The sequence below is a fragment of the Squalius cephalus genome (genome assembly GCF_949319135.1).
Source record: "Squalius cephalus genome assembly, chromosome: 13".
Lineage (NCBI taxonomy): Eukaryota > Metazoa > Chordata > Actinopteri > Cypriniformes > Leuciscidae > Squalius > Squalius cephalus.
The window spans coordinates 13608587-13630813 of record NC_137134.1 but is presented as its reverse complement, the minus strand read 5'-3'; the positions used below and the strand labels follow the sequence as shown (position 1 = coordinate 13630813).

Below are 22227 nucleotides of genomic sequence, written 5' to 3'. Positions count from 1 at the left end.
AACTTTTTTTTTATTATTATTATTAATTTTGGCCACCCAGTGAGCATTTCTAGATGGATCATCCACCATCTGATCGGAGTTAAATGCTGCAGACAAACGAATCAAATGAAACAAACTCAATTAATAAATAAAAAAAGAAATGAACAAATGTGGTTTGTATTCTTCTATTGTTTTTCCAGGACAGGCCTGTCCTTTTGTCCTGCTGGTGTTGACTGGTCAGTTAGAGGATCTTCAGACGGCCCTGTTGGCGTCCCTCATGGACGTGATTGGCCTGAAATACGGTCAGGAAACTTTGAGTAACGCTCTGTCCTGGGCGGATGGGCTGAATCAGCTTCATTATCACCCACGGGGCGAACACCTCCTCTCACTGCTGGGACAAAACGTGAAGGACGCTGGACAGGACACCGCAAAGGTCAGCTCACACATCCGTCTGTCCATCCATCCATTCATTCCATCCATCCATTGGTCCTTCCATCTAATATATTCCATCCGGTCATTATTTTATCCATCCATACATCCTTCCACACTTCGATTTATTTGTCTTTCCATCCATCCATCCATTCCTTTGTCTGTCCGTCTGTCATCCATCCGTTGTTTTTCCATCATTTCATCCATTCTTTAATCCACCCATCCTTCCAAACATCCATTTCATTGTCCATCCATCCATCCATCCATCCTTTTATCCATGCATCCATTCATCCAATCCATCATTTCATCCATTCTTTAATCCATCCATCCAAACATTGGTTGTCCGTCTATCCATCTGTTCCTTTGTTCCTGGCATCCATGCTTTAGTCTGTCCATCAATTCTTTTGTCCATCCGTCTGTCCTTCCATCTATAATTTCTTCTGTCCATCCATCCTTTTCTTTCTTCCATTATTAATTTTTCCATCCATCTTGTCTATCCTATCCTTCCTTTTCTTTTGTCTGTCTGTCATACATTCGTCCATTCATCAGTGCATCATCTGTTTCTTTTTTCTGTCCATTCCATCCATTTCTTTCTTCCATTTTTCATTTTTTCCATTCATCCATCTTGTCTGTCCTATCCTTTTTTTTGTCTGCCTGTCCATCCATTCATCCATTCACCAGTGCATCATCTGTTCCTTTTTTCTGTCCGTCCATCCATCCATTCATCCATCCATCCATCCATCCATCCATCCATCCATCCATCCATCCATCCATCCATCTGTTTCTTTCTTCCATTATTTTTTTTTTCCATCCATCCATCTCCTTTTCTTTTTTCTGTCCATCCATTCAGTTTTTCATCCTTCATTCATCCTTCTATCCATCCATCCATTTATCTATTCTTTTTTACTCTGTCCATCCATCTGCTCTTCAGTTTCTTTCATCATTCTTCCTTTATTTTGTCCATCCATCCATCTATTCATTTATCCATTCCTCCTTCAGTTTATTTGTCCAAAAATACATTCATTCATTCCCTCATGCCTTCATTTTTTTTGTCCATCTATCCATTCCTATGCCCCTCTCCATTGCTTCCTCTTCCAGTGTTCAATGGGTTGGCCAGATATTGGCAGGAACTTGCTTGAGTGCAGGCATGATAGAGGCACCAGAGGAATTATACGGCCCAATATAAGAGCAGGAGTGAGGTTAGCCATGGTCCATGGAGGCTGTGTTGGTGTGTAGATATGAGACGGAGAAGGAAAGTTGGCTGCTTTTAGGGATAGTAGCTGAGCAGTTCCCTTTCTCTCTGGATCTGTGGAAGTGGCCATTGTGTCACTCTCTCCAGAGTCTATATTACGTGTGCGTGGGCTCACGGCTGCTGCAATTTGTGGGTACTACAACTTTAGTACGCATGTAGGTCTTTTTTGGGGCAACATCTGCGTGTGGGCGTCAGGGCTCTTGGGGTGTGACACGTTCTTTTTCGCTTTTGATGGTTGCCAGCTGGCAGCGATGGAAGTAGGCCACCTCAGACGCGTTCTCCTTTCTTTCTTTTCTTGCGTTTTATGATCTGGCTCAGCGCTCAACAGAAATGGAGCCCGGCTATCCGCCTTAAAGAGAGCACATGGCGTCGCTCTTCACACTTTTCATTTTCCTTTTTCTGAACCCATATCGCCACTGCCACTTTGAGTATATCATGTTTGCTCTCTTTACATTTTCCCAACCCATATTTACAATCCTCTTTTCAACAAAATCCAATTCCATTTGCATGCTCGAGTGGAAACCGAAGCTAATGAGAAGGTCAGTAGGTTCGGGTTCTCCAACCACAGGTGTTTGGAGTACCACCAACTGTTTAGAGTGATCTGACCCTGTTCACTTTTCCCCTACAGGAGAACGTGAGTGGGACCAGCAGCTTGCCGACGGTCAGGAGACCTCTCCGGAGCAACAGCCGGCAACAGAGCTTAGCCCGCAGGTACTGTTGATGTTTAATGCCAAGTACCCCCCAATATGATGATACTGTATTTCCTAAAATATAAAGGCAGCTATTTATTTTCATGTATACAGACTCATTTAAAATTATACAAAAATGTGATATAGATTGCTTAAGTAATGTATTTTTGTAGGTCAGCCTGGAAGTTCGCATCATCTTGGTTCCCTCAACAAAAACTCAATAGGATTTTTTTCAACGGTTTTTGAATTATTGCCGAAAATCAGCTCTGTGATCAAGAAAAGTTTATGATTCTTGCATTTTTTATTCATCATGATAATCTTCACAAATGAACACAACTTCAGAATTTTGAAGCCTAAATGCAATCGCCAGAAGGAAAAAGCTAATCGTAGACTATAAACGAACTACTCTACGGTCGCACGACTTCAACGTCACCGTCGTTAAGGTTCAACAACTCTTTCAGTCTCATATTTTTAAAAATAATTTCTTGAATGTTTGCATTATAATAGTTTGCAAGAGCGTTATTCTAAACATAACGAGGCTAGTGAGCGGACTAGTGAGAAGATGAGTTTACTTGATGATGATGATTAATGTCCCTGGCAAAAAGTAAAATCTTTAAAAATCACAAGGTATTACTGATGTTTTTTATGCCATAGAAAAAAAAAACGTGAAAGTAACTTGAGCTTGTGTTCACCACAGACCTTATTTCAGCCATTTAACCAAAAACCCATTCAAAAAACCCATTGACTTTGGGACGATGGAAACGGAAGGGCTAAAATTTGAACTCGTTTCTGGGTTTTTACCTACAAAAATACATTATCCCTGCACCACTCTTTTCTAAATGTTGTTTGCAGAATTAAATAATTGACTTTTTATATTGTCATTGCATTACAATCAAAAAAAAAATCTGGAAAATATTTACTGAAGCAAAAAAAAACAACAAAAAAAAACATTATACACAACTATATGAACGTTGTTTTAAAATGTCTTAATCTTCTAATTTACAACCAGTCTTTAGAAAGATGAATGCGTCCCGTTATATGATAAACACTGGTTAAATTACCTATTTGTGTTTCAAAGAAAACATACATATTTATTTATATTGATTGACTTACCTTAGTTTTAGGTTGGACTGCCTGTTTATCCGCACAATGGAAGACGTGGAAAAAAAACTTGTTTAAAAACGTGTTTAAAACTTGTTTTAACTTGCCATTATTTTTACAATTCTTTTTGGTGCCACTAGAGGTGCAGAAATGACATATTTCACCTTTAATTTCTCTTCTGAAAGCAATGATTAAGCCATAAGCTCAGTAGCTGGAACCCAAACGTTGACGTTCCCTGGCCCTTTTGAGAGGTTTCCATACCACTAACTTTCCATCAAGTTGTTGAAGTTTCCATACAGGCAGTGAAATTAAGATTTAATTTGTAAGTCAATATTGATATGTCATGATTAGCAAAGAGGATTTTATTTTTGGAAGCTGAAGTTACAGTTTGTTTGAAAATTTTCCACCAGGCTGATCCAGTACCCACCTCCCCCCTCCAAGGGCGGCATTACAGTGACAACCGAGGACCTGGAGTGCCTCAAGGATGGCGAGTTTCTCAACGACGTCATCATCGACTTCTACCTCAAGTGAGTCCAACGGTACTTCTGAGCTTGTGAAATGTGATGTAATATTTTCCCTTACCCTACTACTGAATACTCCCTTCAGGTACCTTCTGTTGGAAAGAGCCGACAAGGATGTGGCCGAAAGATCTCACATCTTCAGCAGCTTCTTCTACAAACAACTTACTCGAAAAGACACTAGCTGCCCGGAAGAGACCGGCAGCACGTAAGAAATCACTCAAAGACCTTTTTACAGTCTTTGGTTTCCAGCAAGAATCACTAAAGGAACTTTCATTTTTGGGTGTACTGTCTCTTTAAATCCAGTATAAGCATTTAAAGTGACAGTACACCCTAAAGTTAAAGTGAATTCCTAAATTTCTTGCTAAATTGTGAGTTTCGTGCTGATGGGAATGTCCATGTGGTGTTTTCCCACAGAGCCCCACACAGACGACATCAGAGAGTTAGAACATGGACCCGTCACGTGGACATCTTTAGCAAAGACTACCTTTTTATACCCGTTAATCAGGAGTAAGTGGAGAATTTAAATGTAAAACACACATGTGCACGATTCAGATGAACACCAAATACTGGTATATATATATATATATATATATATATATATATATATATATATATATATAAAATCACAAATACAGTAAAAACAGAAATTTTGTGAAATATTATTAAATTTAAAAGAAACTGTTTTCTGTGTGAATATATTTTAAAAGTGTAGGCTAATTTATTCCTGTGATCAAAGCTGAATTTTCAGCATCATTACTCCAGTCTTCAGTGTCACATGATCCTTCAGAAATCATTCTAATATGCTGATTTGATGCTCAAGAAACATTTATTATTATTATCAATGTTGTGCTTACTGGCACTTTTGATCAATTTAATGTGTCTTTGTTGAATAAAAGTGTTCCTTTATTTAAAAAAAATAAAAATATAATAAAATCTTACTAATCCTAAACTTTTGAACAGTAGTGTGTATGTTTATTTATAATCAATATTTCCAGAAACTTGATGTTTTGGAACAGAGCGAATTCCCAACAAGTGAAAAGAGACAAAACTAATAGAGACCATCAACAAATCCTCACAAATAGTTAGGAAATCTTAAACTCACGTTACAGACTGTTCTTTTTTTTATGACCAAGCTGAACGAGGAAGCCCCATTTAGATGTTCAGCGTTGTTTAATATCTGAGAACAGCGCAGGATAATGGATTGTGCTTTATGTTCGAGAGGATAAATCACTTTAACAAGGTCAAACAAGTCTGTAATTCTAATAGAGAGGGAACAGGGAATTCTGACATCGTACTCAATGTTCTCATAAAAGCAAATTGGCACATTAGGACATTCACTGAAACGGACATGTACACACTCACATATGGAGGACATAGCACACAGATGATTCACAAAGCTTGGGGATGTCCATTCTCCCAGTTCAGGCATTACTTGTTCTAGGACTGGGTGAAATAGCAAATATGCACAGTGCTTTCACAATGATTGTGCTGGCGAATTGTTCATTTTCATATTTGAATGCACTTTCATGTGGCAAATTAGCATGAGCAATCCTTAGTATCTTGATACATTACTATTAACGTACATTAACAAATGATCCATTTAAATGTATCTTAAAAAATCTTGCATGCCATTATATAATATAATGTTTAATAATACATTCAATATTCAGCATTCAATACATTTTAATGTTAATATTTCTTATGAATTTTAGCAGATTCAAATTAGTATATAGTTTTATAGTTATTTTATAGCATAACAGTTTTAGTTGAAATATATGTAGGTACATTTTTTTTTTTTTTTTTGGTCATTTCAGAGCAGATGCATAAATATTATGTTTATATTGAATAACATCAAAAGAAGAACAAATGTTGTTGTTTTTTCAACAGTATCAGTGTCCAGACCTACTGCTACAGGATGTTTTTGGCGATGGAAATAAGGCTTTATCACAGATCACTGACTTCCACTTCCTCTGCTGTTTTCTCTGTTTACTGTCTGTCCAGGGCTCACTGGTACCTCGTGGTGATCTGTTTCCCCGGTCTGGAACGGACTCAGTACGTACAGTGGAGAGACAAAGGCCCTGTGTCCCGGGATGGGAGCCAGACAGCCAAAGGGAGCTCAGCAGGGGAATGTCAAAGAGGTATCACTCAAATATGTATGTATGTATGTATGTATTTATATATGATTTTATTTAATTTTTTTATTTTTTTTACCAAGGTTGAAGTTGAATTGATTATTAAATTTGATTATGCTATCCCTTTTTTATTTTTTTTTATTTTTATTAAAAAATATAATTGGTATCAGAGTTCAATAGCTGAGGTTGATGAATGCAATTAACTGTAAACTTTGTGCAAGATTTTTTATTTTTTTTATTTTTTTTTTTTAATTTGTTCTTTAAATAATATTTACTAACTATAGCATTTACAAAATAATTATTAAATATTAAATAAAACAGTAAATAACATTAATATTTATTTCAGATGTCACTTCGTAGGTCAGAGTTTCAGGTAAAATTGAACAGTAACAGGGTTGCGTGTGTGTGTGTGTGTGTGTGTGTGTGTGTGTGTGTGTGTGTGTGTGTGTGTGTGTGTGTGTGTGTGTGTGTGTGTGTGTGTGTGTGTGTGTGTGTGTGTGTGTGTGTGTGTGTGTGTGTGTGTGTGTGTGTGTGTGTGTGTGTGTGTGCCATTGTTGTCAGACTAATTATGAATTTTGAAGTTATTCTCTATTAGTCTTTTTTTTCTCTTTTCATGAAAGATCATTTTTTGGTTAAACAATAAAATATTTTATTAAACATATCTAATAGTTCTCACTCCAAAGAAAACATATATTTTGTGCCCTTATCGTAAAGAGAAACCAACTTGCAGAACAGACACACAAAAAAAAAAAGATAAAAAAAATAATAATAATACATTTATAACGTTTCTTTTCTGTAATTCCAGACAATTCACAGCAGCCAAAAGGAAAGGGATCGAAACCCAGTGAGCCGAGATCACACGACCTACCGGTAATCTCACTACACACACATTTTAAATACTCAGATATCATCAGTTACAGTTTGAGTTTATTAACTGATTTTCATGTACAGTAAAACAGCATGAAGGAATCTGATGGGTCTTTGTGTGTGTTTTTAGGATTGCACTGCACACAGTTGCACAAGAGAGACCGTCTGTAGGAGGTACAAATCTTCAATCTCTTGATCTTGGATCTCAGGGGGCAAATATCATGGGGTCAAATACTTCACGACACTGTATTAACCTGCCGTGCTAAAAGAGGGCTCCTCGGGTGAGATGGTTTCCTGATCCCGTTATCTGATCCGCTGTTTTGTCTGTTTCCCCGGTTGAACCTCAGGCCCTGTATTCTGGTCATGGACTCTCTAAAGCTGTCTTACCACCAGCGGATCTACACACTGTTACGAGAGTGAGTCATTCACCGGAATGCAATAACAACTACGGGAATGGATTTATGCAATTGCTGTTATTTGTATTGATGTTTAACTGTATTTCCTCTAGGGCTGCATGATATTGGAAATTAAACTGACAATGCAATTTAGTTTTTCTGCGGTATAAAAAAAAATACATGTTCCCCAGATGACTTGAATAGCTATTTGTGGAAAGAATTAATCATTAATGAGTGACTGGGGTAATTTTATATTTAAGTAAATTTTTTGTAAGTAAAAAGGCTGAAAAATTGCTTTGTACTCTGAAGACTGAAGTCGGCTTGAAACGGAAGGCGCGATAGTCTATTCTTTTAAATTGTGACGTATTTACGAGTGAAACAGGAAGGGAGGACTTGATTTTGTCCATCAGGAATTGATTGGATGTTCACGAGTTCACACTTACAAATGATCAGAGAATAAATAGTTATGCGTATTTGGCGTGCTGTCCGGGGGGAGGGCTCCGAGCTCGGAAATTGGGCCCGAACCCAGAGTACTCCCCCCGTATCTCTTGGTTAGGAAGATAACCAGGTAAGTGTGAGGAGATGGGGTGGTGGAGGGATGCTGAAAACTGTCAAGGATAATGGGTGAGTCGACTGTGAGTATTTATAGGCCTTTAATCATGCTGATTGAGTGGACCTGTTGATTACTGATTGCTGACAGCTGGTTGGAATGACTTGATTGTTTGATCATTAGAACGTGTTCCTCCCGAACTTTGTTAATAAAACATCATGTTGTGGTGTGCTATTGGTGGATCTCATAAATTCAATAAATTGAATTTATTAGCAATTGTAAAAAAAATAAAAAATAATTCTCTCTACTGAGATATTTTCATACTTTTTATAGGCCACTTTCCCACAGTTTTTGACCAATTCAGTATGACTAAAATAATAAAAATAGATTTTATTGTGATTATTACAAAAAAATTTAAAATCTATTGAATTATTTATATCTATATAAACACTATAGCCCTGTAAAATAAAAATTGACAAATGCAATTTATTCATTTCGCAGTATTACTATTTATTTTGACGAGTTCCCAGCAAATAAAAATATGCACTGCTGGTTTCAGAGTGAAGCTTGTGTTCATTTACACGCTTAATATCAGGTACTTCACTCTGAAACGTGTAGCACATATTAGGGGTGGGAGAAAAAATCGGTCCATCGATGCATCGCGATTCTCTCTCCAACGATTCTGGATCGATTCTGAAAATTTCAGAATCGATTCTGAGCTTAGTTTTTAACCAGATATGCGATGACGCTGAGTTTGCTTTAGAAACACCCGTAATCTGCTTTCTTCCAATTCCTCACACACATACATACACCACTCAAACTTTCCGTAAAATAATCTTTAATAAGTTCGGAAAGGTTGAAGCGAATTACAAGGACATTCACAGGCTTCATTGCACAGGATGCGCTGTGAGAGAAGTTCTGGACGTTCTGTAAAGAATCATTCTGGAATTGGATCGGATCGTGAGGTGACTAAAGATTCCCACCCCTAACATTTACATACTGTGAATCGTTTTTTTGAATTGAGAATCAATTTTGAATCGAATCTTGAGCCTAAAAATCGATATCGAATCAAATTGTGACATTTTCTGAATCGTGCACCCCTAGCGCATATGCATATATTTATTAAATTGCAGCCTGCACAATTTGACAATCACACTAAGCCTTATCGCGATATTGATTTTATTTTGATATATCATGCAGCCCTAGCCTGAACAGGTTTAACTGTGTTCAATCATGTCAGAGAACTACATCCCTGTGGTTTACCTGTGAATGTCATCCCTCAGGTACCTGCAGGTGGAATGGGAGGTTCGGAAAGGAAGCGCTCGAACTTTTACCAGTGAGAGCTTAAGTGGGAGTCTCTCTAGGGTCCCGCTCCAGGACAACAGCAGCGACTGTGGCCTGTACCTGCTGCAGTACGTGGAGAGCTTCCTACAGGTACCTTCATACTGAGCTGATAGCAAAATGTTGGCTTTCGCCCGATACCTCGCCTACGTGGTGCTTTTTGTACCGGGTCAATGCTTTTTAGTTCCCTCAGTTCTAAATGTCAAAGTACAGTCTAACGTTACAGCACTAGAGAAACGTTGGTCATCCAAGTTGCCTGACATTTTGCACTCAGCTGTTCAGTAACGCAAGTAAGAGATTGGGATCTCAGGAACTCAAGTTACACCTGTTTTGTTTGCAGCCTTGAACTGAGCACCAGTTTGTAGTAAAGCATGTACTGCGCTAGAAATGGAAAACGACATACTTTAAAGTATGAAATTAGTTGATGCAGAAAAAAAAAGTTAATACCAGGCCACGGAACCATCGCAAAAAACAATCCTATGCAGAACACGTGATTTTTAGGTAACACTTTATTTTACAGTGTCCTAACCAGCTTCCAAATGTCAGCTTTACATAGGCTGCATCTGAAATCGCATACTTCCCTACTATATAGTAGGTGAAAAACAGTATGTGACAAATGAAGTATGTCCGAATTCACAGAGTAGGCAAAAGTCCCCGGGTGACCTACTACTTCCTGCGAGATTCTGAAGTGTGGATACGATGGACACTTTACTATCCCATGAGGCCACAAGAGAGGATTTATGAATGGCAGGGAAGCGACGCAACTGATACTGATGGGTCACGTGATAATGACAACATGGCGAATGTAGTATATCCAGATAACTATCATACTATATAGGACGTATTTTTTAGCGGCCGTGAAGTAAATAAGTGCCGACTCGATAGCGATAAGCCATAAATCGGTCCTTGATTTGTTAAACTTTCTCCACTCAGAATCCAGTGGTTCACTTTGATCTCCCTCTGCGACTGGAGCATTGGTTTCCACGGAATCAGGTGCGCATGAAGAGGAGGGAGCTGCGGGAGCTGGTGCTGCAGCTGTACCGGAGACAAGGGGGCGGGGCTGAGCACAGCCTCAAATAAAAACAGCGGGAAAATGTCCTCTCAGTATACAAACAACAATTAGGGCCTGTCATTTTGTTTGTTTGTTTTTGTTTTTTTTACTGATTAAAAGAGAAAGGATATATTTATAATTTAACTTTGTATTTATTTGTATTAAAATGGCTTTTAAACGTGACTTCAATTTCATCCGTTTTATTGATTTCTGCACAAAAATTTAGTCTACTTGAATAAAAAAAGTTGAATATTTTAAATTGAGTTTGAATTTCTTATTTTAATTCCTCATACATACCTATATATATACTCAAGTGATGAAACTCTACAGGGCGCAGAGGTCCTTTACATGCAATCTGCAAGCTATCACATCATTTCCGCATGGCGGATGATTGGCCTATGCTGATCCTACAGCCAATGAGATTGCTTTCTCAACATTTAAATGGTCAGAGTTCCTTTGAACCCCTCCACCTCCCCAGCTCCACCTGTCTAGATCTGCTACAGGATTTATGCATGTCTATTCATGCAGCAGCGTATCGTACGTGTCTGTGCATATATTATCAGTAGCAAGTCCATACTTACTACTAATAATAATCAACAGCAGCAGTGTATAACCAACCGACAACAAGCCTAGGTTTTTGACGGACGTGATAACATGCATAAGGGGTGAACTATGCTTGGGTAATTAGTTATAAAATGTGCTCGAGATGTTCTAAATGCTTTTTGCGTAGGTCATTATACTTATTTTACCAAATGAAGTTTGTGTTACTCAGAGACTGACATGTTTTGCTTTTCTGTCAAAAATCTCAGATCCTGTTGTAAATAATAGTGAAAAGTCACTTTTTTTTAAAACTCTTGTTCCCTTAGCAGATTTAGACGTCGAGTTTTAACCGCAGATTTCCAAATGATCTTATTCGGCGTAATGCTTTTACTGACTGAACGTCACTAAATCTAAATAGATATCCCTGACAGCCGCAGCTGGAACCAATAGTGCCATCACTACAAACAAGCATGTTTGTGTTCCTGAGAGTTCAAGCAGTTCTGGAAGCCCCATAATGAAGTTATTTGGTCCATTAAAGACAAAAGAAGAACATAAAAGCAGTTCTTTTTCCAGAGGCACAAGAGAACACGACCGTCTGTGATTAAATTGAAACAAAGCTTCGGCCTGCTTTCTCTTAATGTTTGTGTGAGTTGGCCAGAGCTCAGCTGGACCCCTCACTGCCTCCTAAAATAATAAACGTTATTTATCCAGTACCTGGCATATATTTAAAATGCTTTTCATTAATGGAAAACTTTCAAAATGGAGAGTGATGAAAAGAAATGAAAGTTTTTGAAAGAAAATGAAAGTTAGCTTTCACTGTACAGGCATTATCAACCCCTGCTGCGCTACTTTAAGCATTCGCTTGGAAAAAGGTTTGATGGCCCACGCTGATTGGTTTTACATGTGCATTTTGCTTCCAAAGAAAATAATTATAGATTTAGACTTGTATTAATTGGATGCATGACAACGAAGAATTAAAGTATTTAGTAGTAAATGGAAACATTTGCTAGCTGTGCAATTTGTGGCTATTTCAAAGAAAATAAAAAATTACAAAGAGTGTCAGGGTCAATTTTATATAACCTAATATAAAAAAGCATATTTGGCTGTAATATGCTTAATTGTCTTAAAAATAATGTCAGAATGCAAAATAGAAAGAGTTGTGTTTTATTATGCAGAAAAATGACCATGCTTTAGTGGTTCTTGATGCAAAATTGTTCAGAATGAGGAGACCTAACATATGATATAAATATTGTGTGTATGTATGTGTTAAACATCACGTAATATACCACAATCATATACACACATGCGTAAAAAATTCTCACAGACCTTTGGGTTCATGATTCAAACACCCATCGAGTTTCATTCCGATCAGCCTCTGTTTACCTTGTCAAATTTCATTGTTCGGTGGCGGCCATGTTTTTCAAGATACGGGACTGTACCCATTTTCAATTCATTTGGATTAACGTTTGCGTAATTCATCCCTCTTTTCATGCTACCAAGCAGCCAAACTCTGCTCATATGTGTACCAAGTTTGGTGAAAATATCTCATTTTGTTCAAAAGTTATAGCCATTTTAGTAAAATGAGCCACACCCACTTCGAATGTTTTGTCGCGATGGTGAATCGAAAATATTTTTTTTTTTTACTATTTCTTACAGTCGGGCGAAAACCCTAGGACTAGTTGGCAAAAATAGGTTTTGGCCAAAATCCAAATGTGATGAAATCAGAGATGTCCGTTTTGTATATATATCATCCCAATATGAGTATTATACATCAAGCTCATCCTTCATTGGGTAATACGGTTGAATACGCATGAACGGAGTGGGACTGAAGGAGAGTGGGCGAGTGTTGGCGATCGGAGCAGATGGGCGGTGTTTGGATGGGAATGGGATTTAAAGCTGCCCGCTGCAGGGTGCCATCTCTTTCCCTCACTAATTCAAATGTTGTTGACTGGGAGATTATTCCTGAGGATAGTAAAGGATTCCCGCAAGGAAAATTAAGAGATTATTGCTGTACCTGTACAAGAACCGCTACTTCCTTTTTTTATTTTTTGCCTCACTAAAAAGGCCCCCCGAACATTTTATTTAATTTTTAGAAAAAGTTTGAATGCATTTTTCAATCTAATTGATTTGCTGATAATATATATATATATATATATTTAAATATACAATTCAATAGAATGCATTATAGAAGACTTTTGAACCCCACTGTTTCCAGTATATGATTTTGGAGAACTGTACTGACTCTCCCACATCATAGCTGGACATCAATGCTCTAACCTCTCCCTCCCTCTCTCTGTGTGTGTGTGTGTGTGTGTGTGTGTGTGTGTGTGTGTGTGTGTGTGTGTGTGTGTGTGTGTGTGTGTGTGTGTGTGTGTGTGTGTGTGTGTGTGTGAGTGTGTGTGTGTGAGTGTGTGTGTGTGTGTGTGTGTGTGTGTGTGTGTGTGTGTGTGTGTGTGTGTGTGTGTGTGTGTGTGTGTGACCTTTAAGTAATGGTCTGACTGGGATGTTGCAGTGGGATTTAGGATCTTTGTTGGGCTTTCCTCTAATCAGGTCTGACAATGGAAGTAGCCTGGTTTAGGCAATGTCAGGCCCCAGTGCTGCAACTTTACACTAAATGGCACTAGATTAGTTAATCTGGACTAGACTCTGAGATTAGAACTGAATTAAAGCCTCTGAAAAGACGGGATCCTGCACACATACCTCAACCCTGTTTCATGCCCCGTAATCTACTCTGACAACTAGGCCACTGGTTTCAGGTTCAGTCCTAGCAATTAAAACAAGGAAGGATCTGATTGATAAAAATATTTAATATTAATAATAATTAGTATTATTAAATATTTGTTTTATAGTAATAATAATCATTTATTTAATTAATTGTTTACACTTGTAAACCAGACACCTTAAAACAATTTGTTTTAAGGTGTCTGGTTTACAGTGTAATTATATATTTAAGTACTGACTAATATGAATTAACTACATGTACTTACTATAGGGTTATAGTAACTATAGTATGTGCTTTTTATTATTATTCGTATTGTTATATCATCAAAATTAATTAAGAATAGTTTGGCCACTCACATCCTTGTTTTAGTAATAATAATCATTATAATATTATTATTATTATTATTAGTTATTAATTATAATACTTATAATTAATGATATAATTACTAATTATATAAATAATACTAAGCTGTACAATATTCAATACATTGGATATGTAATCATTAAAAACATAAGCATCTTGTTTTTGTTCCACAGAATATAGTCAGTTTCATAGCTCCCATCCCCATTCACGTTCATTGAGTGGAAAAGAGCAGCCAGGACTTTCTACAAAACATCTCTCCGTTCAAATATTTAAGAAGTGCATATGAACTGTAAGTGGCTTTCTGCTAAATCATATCAAGCAAGTACGGTAAATGTGAGTGGAAGTGTCTGTGACGATTACAGCTTTATCCGGCTCTCTGGACAACCGCCCGGATAATCCGCCGGGCGAGCGTCCAACTATTAACCATTTTATCCAATAAATAACGTCTAATGATTAAACCTTGAAATGTCACCGTCGCGGTCTGTCACTAACTTTGTCTTTTGCGCTTGGATGGCAGACATAATGTTGCAGTCCAAAAAAGCAGGTAGAGTCGAGTGGTCTGTCTGAATTCAATAGGTGATGTCCCGGGATGGCCTGCTCCAGCCTTTCCTTTCTCTTTCTATCTATCCTAAACTCTTACACAACTTCCTGCTGAAGAAAGTAGTAGTGATAAGGGGAACCTACTACTGCAAAAGGTCTGCTTGTCAGGATAACAAGCAGACCTCTCCCCCCCCCCCCCCCCCCCTCCAAAAAACTTTTTAAATCCATCATAATAATACTCAAACATTTATTTTAAGAACTGTGTTGTTGTTGTTTCACTGAAACTGAAATGATTAAAAATGGTTACCATTAAATGAAATAAAGCTGAAATGAAATACTCTATAAATGATTGATGAAAATTTTATTAAAAACTTTAAAATGTTGCTTTGCCAACTATCTGAAATAAGTACTTAAATTACTGAAACTATAACTGAAGTATGATGTAGGAAACAGAAAACTAAAAAAAAAAAAAACTAAAACTTAAACTAAAATGAAAATTGAAAATATACAAATATAAGCTTATTCAAAATAATATGATAGTGTGTATATATATATATATATTTATAGTACATACATTATACTAAAATAACTCTGCTTTAAAACTATATTAATCTAAACAAAAAGATCTATCTATCTATCTATCTATCTATCTTTCTATCTATCTATCGTTCTATCGTTCTATCTATCGTTCTGTCTATCGTTCTCTCTATCATTCTATCGTTCTATCTATCTATTGTTCTATCTATTGTTCTGTCAAATTGCATAACGCCTACATAACCTTCAGACTGTAAACTATAAGCTTCCAGACAAGGCTTTGCCAAGCCAACATTCAAAGTTTCTCTTTACAAAGTGTAATTTATGGTAAAATTTAACTCGATATATGTTGAATGAACAGCTTTGCTTTTGATATCCTCCACCAACCCATTGATACCTTACCGAACCTGGTATCATTTGGCTCATGCTTGTGCCCATCTGTTCGTACTATCCCTGCCATGATGGAATACACCCAAAACCCAATAAAGATGAAGTCCCTGTAAGCTGTTTGGTCACAGCACGTGGCAAACTTGTAGACAAAGGGATAACCCTAGAAGATGTCACATCTAGTCAAACATTTAACAAGAGATCTTTCCTTGTAGCATCACGGTAGATTGCGCAATTAACCAAGTACAGTGATATCATTGCAACTCTCTTCAGATTGAAATCCTATTGCACACAATAGCAGCCATGGAGCACAAGGAAGCCACTCTCATAATTGAACTCATCAACGGATCAGACCAGTAATTACAGGATTAATCCACACATCAGAATATTGATGTCTCTGCATCCAGACGGATCCTACAGGTGAGCAATAAAAGAGTATCACTGACTTCTCGACAAGCTTCCTCAGAAGAATTAACAAATAGGATTAGTGGGCAAGAAAAATCTTCCAAAGAGCCATCTGCTAAGCCGCATGGGGAGACGTCAGCTCAAAGCTACGTGATCGCATCCCTCTGTGACAAGGAAAGGATGTACTGACAATGCAGACTAATTAATTCAACTCTATTGATTAGTTTTTGGGCTGCAAGTAGGGATGCCTAAATGACAGCTGTTCGTAAACTAAAAATTGATGACTTTTTCTCTAAAGTGTGCTGAAATAAGGAATCATTATGCCTGATGTACCTTTTAAATGCATTTGGTGGGCTGTGGTGTTACTATTCTCGTTGACCGGACACTGTTCCATTGATGCAGGTATGTATCTACTCTACAAATGGATCTTGAGGAGTTTTGTGATGCTTGCAATCTTGTGACCATGTATTCTTCGTTCTTCATAAGGTGCTGAAACTCATGAGGATTATTTAGCAAATGGATATACAACTTTTTTGGATGCCAATGACGTTTTGAATCGCTCAGTGGTGGCAGGTAAAGGTAAAACATTGAGTTACGTGTCTGGTGAGGGGAAAATGGCTCTCTCCAGACGGAAGAGAGACCTTCTGTTCCCCAATGGAGTTAAACTTTGCTCACATGAGACGGTGAAACAGGCAGTACAGAATCATCTCAACTACTTTCACCTGCGAGGTAAGAACCAGACATTTCTTACCGTTTTACTTGCGTTTCTGGGATAGTGGCCAAGAATGGTAATTGTAAAGGTACAGTGTGTTGCAGAAGACTTCTATAGTGTAAATGGATGCTCTTTGAGATCATTATGTGAGAAAAATACGGCTCTACTTTTCATCAATATTAATAAACTAAGCCAACCTGCCCAATTTCATTAACGTCCAAGTAACCGCATATTTGAACCACGATTTCGAAACGACAGACACACACGCTCTCTTTGTCTCCGTCGTACATATAATCATGCACAAATATTCAGACGCACTCAACACACTTTTCCACATCAATGTTCTTTCTAAAGATCACATATTAGCATTTTGAAGTTAGACGTATCAAAGTATTAAACCCCTGCTGGAGACCACCGCTGAGAATAATGTCTCTCGCTGTTTGCATTAATAGGACCCAGATGACCCTAGTGAATCTAATTACGACAACTCGTGAAACAAGTGTTGCCATTTTACTTAAAGGTTATTCTTGCAGTGTGTCAATGGAAAGTTGATTACATTTAGCCTCGGCAACCTATTATAGGGCACTCTGATGCTTTATTACATGTTCAGTGGGGTCCAAAAGTCTGCAACGACTTATGAATGTGTCTATTTTGCATTTTTATAATTCAATACCATTTTTTATTACAAATTATATAATCACCATAACAATTTGTGTAAATAATTGATTTAAAAATAAAAATAAAACATTAATGTGTCCCCACTATATGCTAAAGGAATTATTTCCCCTAAAAATGTAAAAACAAATATTGTGCTTAATACTGTATATAGCGTGCAAGTTAGTTGAACTACTTATATGATACTTTTAAAAATGTTTTCACTTTGGTTATATGGAAACCAAAAGTGATGAGTAAACAACATGATGTTGAGTAAATAATGATTTTTTCATTTTATTTTGGAGTGAACTTTCCCTTTAAAGCTGATAACGAAGGTGTGGCTGGCAAAGTATCTGAGGTGTCTGTCTAGCACTGTTAGTCAAATGTTGTCAAAATGTGTCGTTCCAGTAGGAAAGGCCAGAATTCCCCATTTCTCCCTCTCGCTCTTCTGAAGTCCCCAATGCTACTGAATCACTGTAGACAGTGATCAGATCCTTCGCTCTGCCAGGAAAACTGGTGACCTCTGCCCTCCTACGCACTTGAGTTCTGGAAGTCGTCATACATTTTCGGTATGGCGGGCAGATGTAGGTGGAACATTTCGACTGGAGCCGCAAAATGTCTAGCAAGGGTTAACCTCCTCCATCTGCGCATTTAATTTTCCACTTGCTTGGATACATTGAGAAAGTATGCGGCGCATACCGAAAATAGTAATTTTGGTTCACAAACTGAGAAATAAAAGAAAACTTTGTCTGGAACAATTGACGTGTGTGTGGATAAGGATAAGAGATGTTTCCATTATGTTAGTTATTGCTTTTTCTTTATTTAATTTTGAAATAAAGAAATAATTCTGTTATTTCTGTCTTCTAAATGAAAGGGGTATCCATTATAAGTGATGTCAATTTCCACTACAGCGGAGTTCATAGCTGGTGTTTTGGCAGATTATTTCTTCTCTACTGTTTATAGTTTCTCTCACTAGATCTTTTCCAAAATCTAGTGAGCTGCCTAACTGTCTGCTGTCTACACTGGCAGGCACTGAAATTGAACCTCATAAGTGAGTGTTCTGGAGCTCACTATATAGACAGCAAATCTACAAAGTGCATTGTTTAATTAGCAAAATGCTCTGGAGATTCAATTTGCGACCGATTCCAGTTTTAGGTTAGCATGTTGCTAAAGCTAATTAACTAATTAACATAGATTGACTGTTTTATACACTATTTATTGATACTTTGTCAAACTGAATTGTAAAAATATTCAGAACTAGTCGAAAATAGGTATTTCCCCCCAACTTATTTAAGTGTGTGTATGTGTGTTTGCATTGTATGGGTTTGCATGCTTATTGGAATGTGTATATGTTTGCAATTGTTTCTGTTCCTTAGTGTGCCAGGAAACAGTTTGGGAAGCTTTCAAAATCTTCTGGGATCGTTTACCCGAGAAAGAAGAGTACCAGATCTGGATGAGGAAATGTCAAAACAGTAGTGTTAGCGTGTTTGACATTGGCCGGAGCTTTAGCCAGTCAGCTGAGCACCTTGCTCTGATATCAAGTGTAAGTATCCTTGTCTATGTAATGATACCAAACAAATAATTATCAAATCAACACTGTTAACTTGGTTCAAAGATACAGAAAATTCTTGCAAACGGAAAAAAAAGAAGAAAACTGACTTTTATGATATTTTGCAGAGGGTAGGAGCGGCTTCGATGACATCAACAAGGTGAGAACTGCTTACAGACATTTACCTTCGTGGAGTACCATGTTAATATCATGGTACATAAATATGATAATATTGCAAGCAAAATACTTTTAATTTCAGGCTTTACATTGTGTTGAGTTTCATCACACACAAATTTCAGCCAAACTTTAACACAGCACATCTCCATATTTACCATAATTATGTGTTAATATAGACAACAACAACAAAAAAACAAAAAAAAACAAGAACCCACATCACATCCTACTGTTTCCAAAGTAACAGTGTAATCACACAATTCCTATATTTGTCTTATGATAGTGTACCCACCAGCCCATGGCAGCCTGAATGCAGGTAGGACTTCCAGGCAATTAAAGGGCACAAAACAACATAGTGTTAGATAAACTAGTACGGTCCTGCAGCCTAAATATATATAAATGCAAATGCCCAGTGTGGAACTCAGATTGTAATGTACTGTATATAACCGAACCCTAACACTAATTGAATTATCCGAAACACCAATTCTTTCTTTAGCCAGGCAGCTAAGACAGCTAATTCTGAGCACACACTGATGCTTTGCAGAAAAAAAAACACCCATTACTAGTTAAAGTTGAATACAGACCCGTGGTTTCAGACTGCAAAAATTGTAACCTTACCTTTAGTCCCTGCTAAAGCCAGTTCACTTTCTGCTAGCTTTAGAGACATAGCACTCCTCATGGTTCAGTTCATTTCCTGAAACAGAAAACTAAACTCATTTGCCAATAAGAAGGTTAGATTTTTAGTTTTGGGGTATGTTACTGACCTTTAAAAGCATGTATAATCTTCTTCTCACAGACATCAGACAACGACTACTGCGCCAACACAAGCAAACGTGGCCACAACCAAACAAGGTCAGTCTAGTTTATAACATTTTTTGAAACAATATGCTTCTTAAACAATGGATCTGTATGCACATTCCCTGTGTTTATAAATATTTCAAAATAAGTAGTTAAAGCCCAGAAAGTCTTATTTCTATTGACTGATTTTGCAGTCTGTTGATTAAAGTTATGCTCTGATTCATCTGTATTGTAAATGTCCGCATGAGACCCTGCAGTCATATCAACAGAGACCTAGTGCTCTTTAGCTCAGGATATACACTGCTCTCAGAATAGACATTAATCCATTTTATGTACTCAGTGGTTTGTAATGAAGTAAAGGTGTCAGGATCCTCAGACAAAGTTCTGCCATTTAGTCAAGTGTAACTAATTATTTGTGCATGGGCTTAGCCTTAACAATAGGGTACTTGGAGTTTTGCCCTGCAATCCTGAAGATAATTAACGGCATAGAATTTATGGATCCAATTTACAAAATGAAATTCAAAAATGACTCAAACTACCTCTTATGACGTACATTTACTCTGCCACTTCCTCCTTCTCTTTCTTTCTCTTTCCTCACCCAGTCAGTATTGTGATTCCTGAGGCAGTAACAGATTCACAGGATGCCACACCACAGACCATTACAGACCAAATCTTAATCACCACTATGGCTGCAGAGCTTCAAATGACGCTTGAGCCTGATCTTATCACAGCCTTTGAGGCTTCACCAAGGACAAGCACTAGTTCACCTTTGGAACTCACAAGTAAGGCCATTGGGAAACCTGTTTCAGAAACTGAACTGCAAGTCAAACTGGATGCTACCGAGGGTCCTGTCAAAACATTGGATGTCACCATTCAACATGAAGAGGTTGACATAGTCTCAGAGTCTAAATTAATGAACACTGATAGAACTCAAGAGGAGTCTACTTCAAGAAAATATGATTATGAAATTCCCACAACCTTTGAGGATTCACTTGGAATAAGCACTACTATTCCTACAGTGGTCACCAGTGATTTTACTGAAGAGCTTTATTCAGAAACAGAGTTGGGACACGATGCTACCGATAGTCCATTTAAGACAACAGGTGTCTCCTTTCAACATGAAGAGGTTGACATAGTCTCAGAGTCTAAATTAATGAACACTGATAGAACTCCAGAGGAGTCTACTACGAGAAAGTATGATTATGAGATTCCCACGACTTTTGAGGACTCATTAGGAATAAGCACTACTATTCCTACAATAGTCACCTACATTAGTGACTCTACTGAAGTGCTTCATTCAGAAACAGATTTAGGACAGGATGCTACAGATGGTCCGGTTAAGACAGCAGGTGTTACCATTCAACATGAAGTTGATGTTGTCTCTGAGTCTACATTATTGACCACTGATAGAACTCCAGAAGATTCTACTTCAAAAAAATATGAGTATGATATTCCCACAAACTTTGAGAATTCACCTGGAATAAGCACTACAATAATCACCAGTGAATTCACTGAAGAACTTAATTTAGAATCCAAACCGGAGGTGGGACTGGATGCTACTCTTGGTCCGATTAACACAGCAATTATTACCATTCAGCATGAAGAGGTGAACATTGTCTCTGAATCAACATTAATGACCACTGATGTACCTCCAGAATATTCTACTTCCGGAAAATATGAGTATGTTATTCCCACATCCTTTGAGGACACACTGGGGACAAGCACTAGTTCACCTACTGAACTCACAAATGAGATCACTGTGAAACAGGATGTCACTGACGGTCTTGTTACGACAGCGGATGTTACCATTCCACATGAAGAGGTTGACATTGTCTCAGAGTCTACATTGATGACCACTGAAAGAAATCCAGAAGATTCTACTTCAGCAAAATATGATAATGATATTCCCACACATTTTGAGGACTCACTAGGGATAACTATCAATACTCCTACAGGAGTCACCAGTGAATCTACTGAAGAGCTTATTTCAGTAACTAAACTTGACATTGGGCAGGTTCCTGAAGGTCCTGTTAAAACATTAGATGCTACAATTCAATATGTAGAAGTTGATGTTGTGTCAGAGGTTACATTGATGCCCCCTGGTAGAAATCCAGGTGGTTTCACCTCTGAAAAGTATGAGACCGATCTCCCTACAACCCTTGGGGACTCACCAGGAATAAGTACTAATACCCCTTCAGTAGTCACTAGAGAATACATTGATAATTTTATTTCAGAAACTGAAATAGATGTTGGACAAGGTGTTACTGAAAGTCCTGTTAAATCAGCACTTGTTACCATCCAGCATGTAGATGTTAATGTTATCTCAGAAGCTACAAGGATGTCCACTGATAGACCTCCGGTAGGTTCTCCTACATTAATATCTCCTGTTCAGAATGTCTTACCAGAGGAACCAAAGCAGACAACTCCTACAGAACTGCTAGAGGTTCCCCCCACAAATGGGTTGCCAAAAGCTTTGACAGATAAGGATGTTGTTAAAATCACATATGTGACCACTGTGCCAGAAATGCTCTCACCCTTTACA

At 37.7% G+C, this 22227-nt stretch overlaps 2 protein-coding genes across 5 annotated transcripts in view; both read left to right on the top strand.

Annotated features, from left to right (window-relative positions):
* Positions 1–10564, top strand: part of senp7b (SUMO specific peptidase 7b) — a 41035-nt gene extending 30471 nt beyond the window's left edge. For 2 of the 4 annotated variants that reach the window (XM_079889962.1, XM_079889961.1), the window contains exons 12-22: positions 180–412; positions 2289–2371; positions 3861–3977; positions 4057–4176; positions 4386–4478; positions 5973–6109; positions 6909–6973; positions 7101–7144; positions 7318–7386; positions 9199–9349; positions 10190–10564. In XM_079889962.1, the coding sequence (XP_079746088.1) occupies positions 180–412; positions 2289–2371; positions 3861–3977; positions 4057–4176; positions 4386–4478; positions 5973–6109; positions 6909–6973; positions 7101–7144; positions 7318–7386; positions 9199–9349; positions 10190–10336 (1259 nt within the window). In that variant the 3' untranslated portion in view covers positions 10337–10564. Of the gene's footprint in view, positions 1–179; positions 413–2288; positions 2372–3860; positions 3978–4056; positions 4177–4385; positions 4479–5972; positions 6125–6908; positions 6974–7100; positions 7145–7317; positions 7387–9198; positions 9350–10189 lie in introns of all 4 variants that reach the window. The other 2 variants (XM_079889960.1, XM_079889959.1) reach the window with 1 other exon arrangement.
* Positions 10565–15925: 5361 nt separating this feature from the next.
* LOC307169101 (interphotoreceptor matrix proteoglycan 2-like) lies at positions 15926–19068 on the top strand. Its single transcript, XM_079889523.1, has 4 exons — positions 15926–16200; positions 16285–16527; positions 18541–18707; positions 18842–19068. The coding sequence occupies exons 1-4, from the start codon at positions 16119–16121 to the stop codon at positions 18875–18877; spliced, it is 528 nt and encodes a 175-aa protein (XP_079745649.1). The 5' UTR covers positions 15926–16118; the 3' UTR covers positions 18878–19068.
* The last annotated feature ends 3159 nt before the right edge of the window (positions 19069–22227 follow it).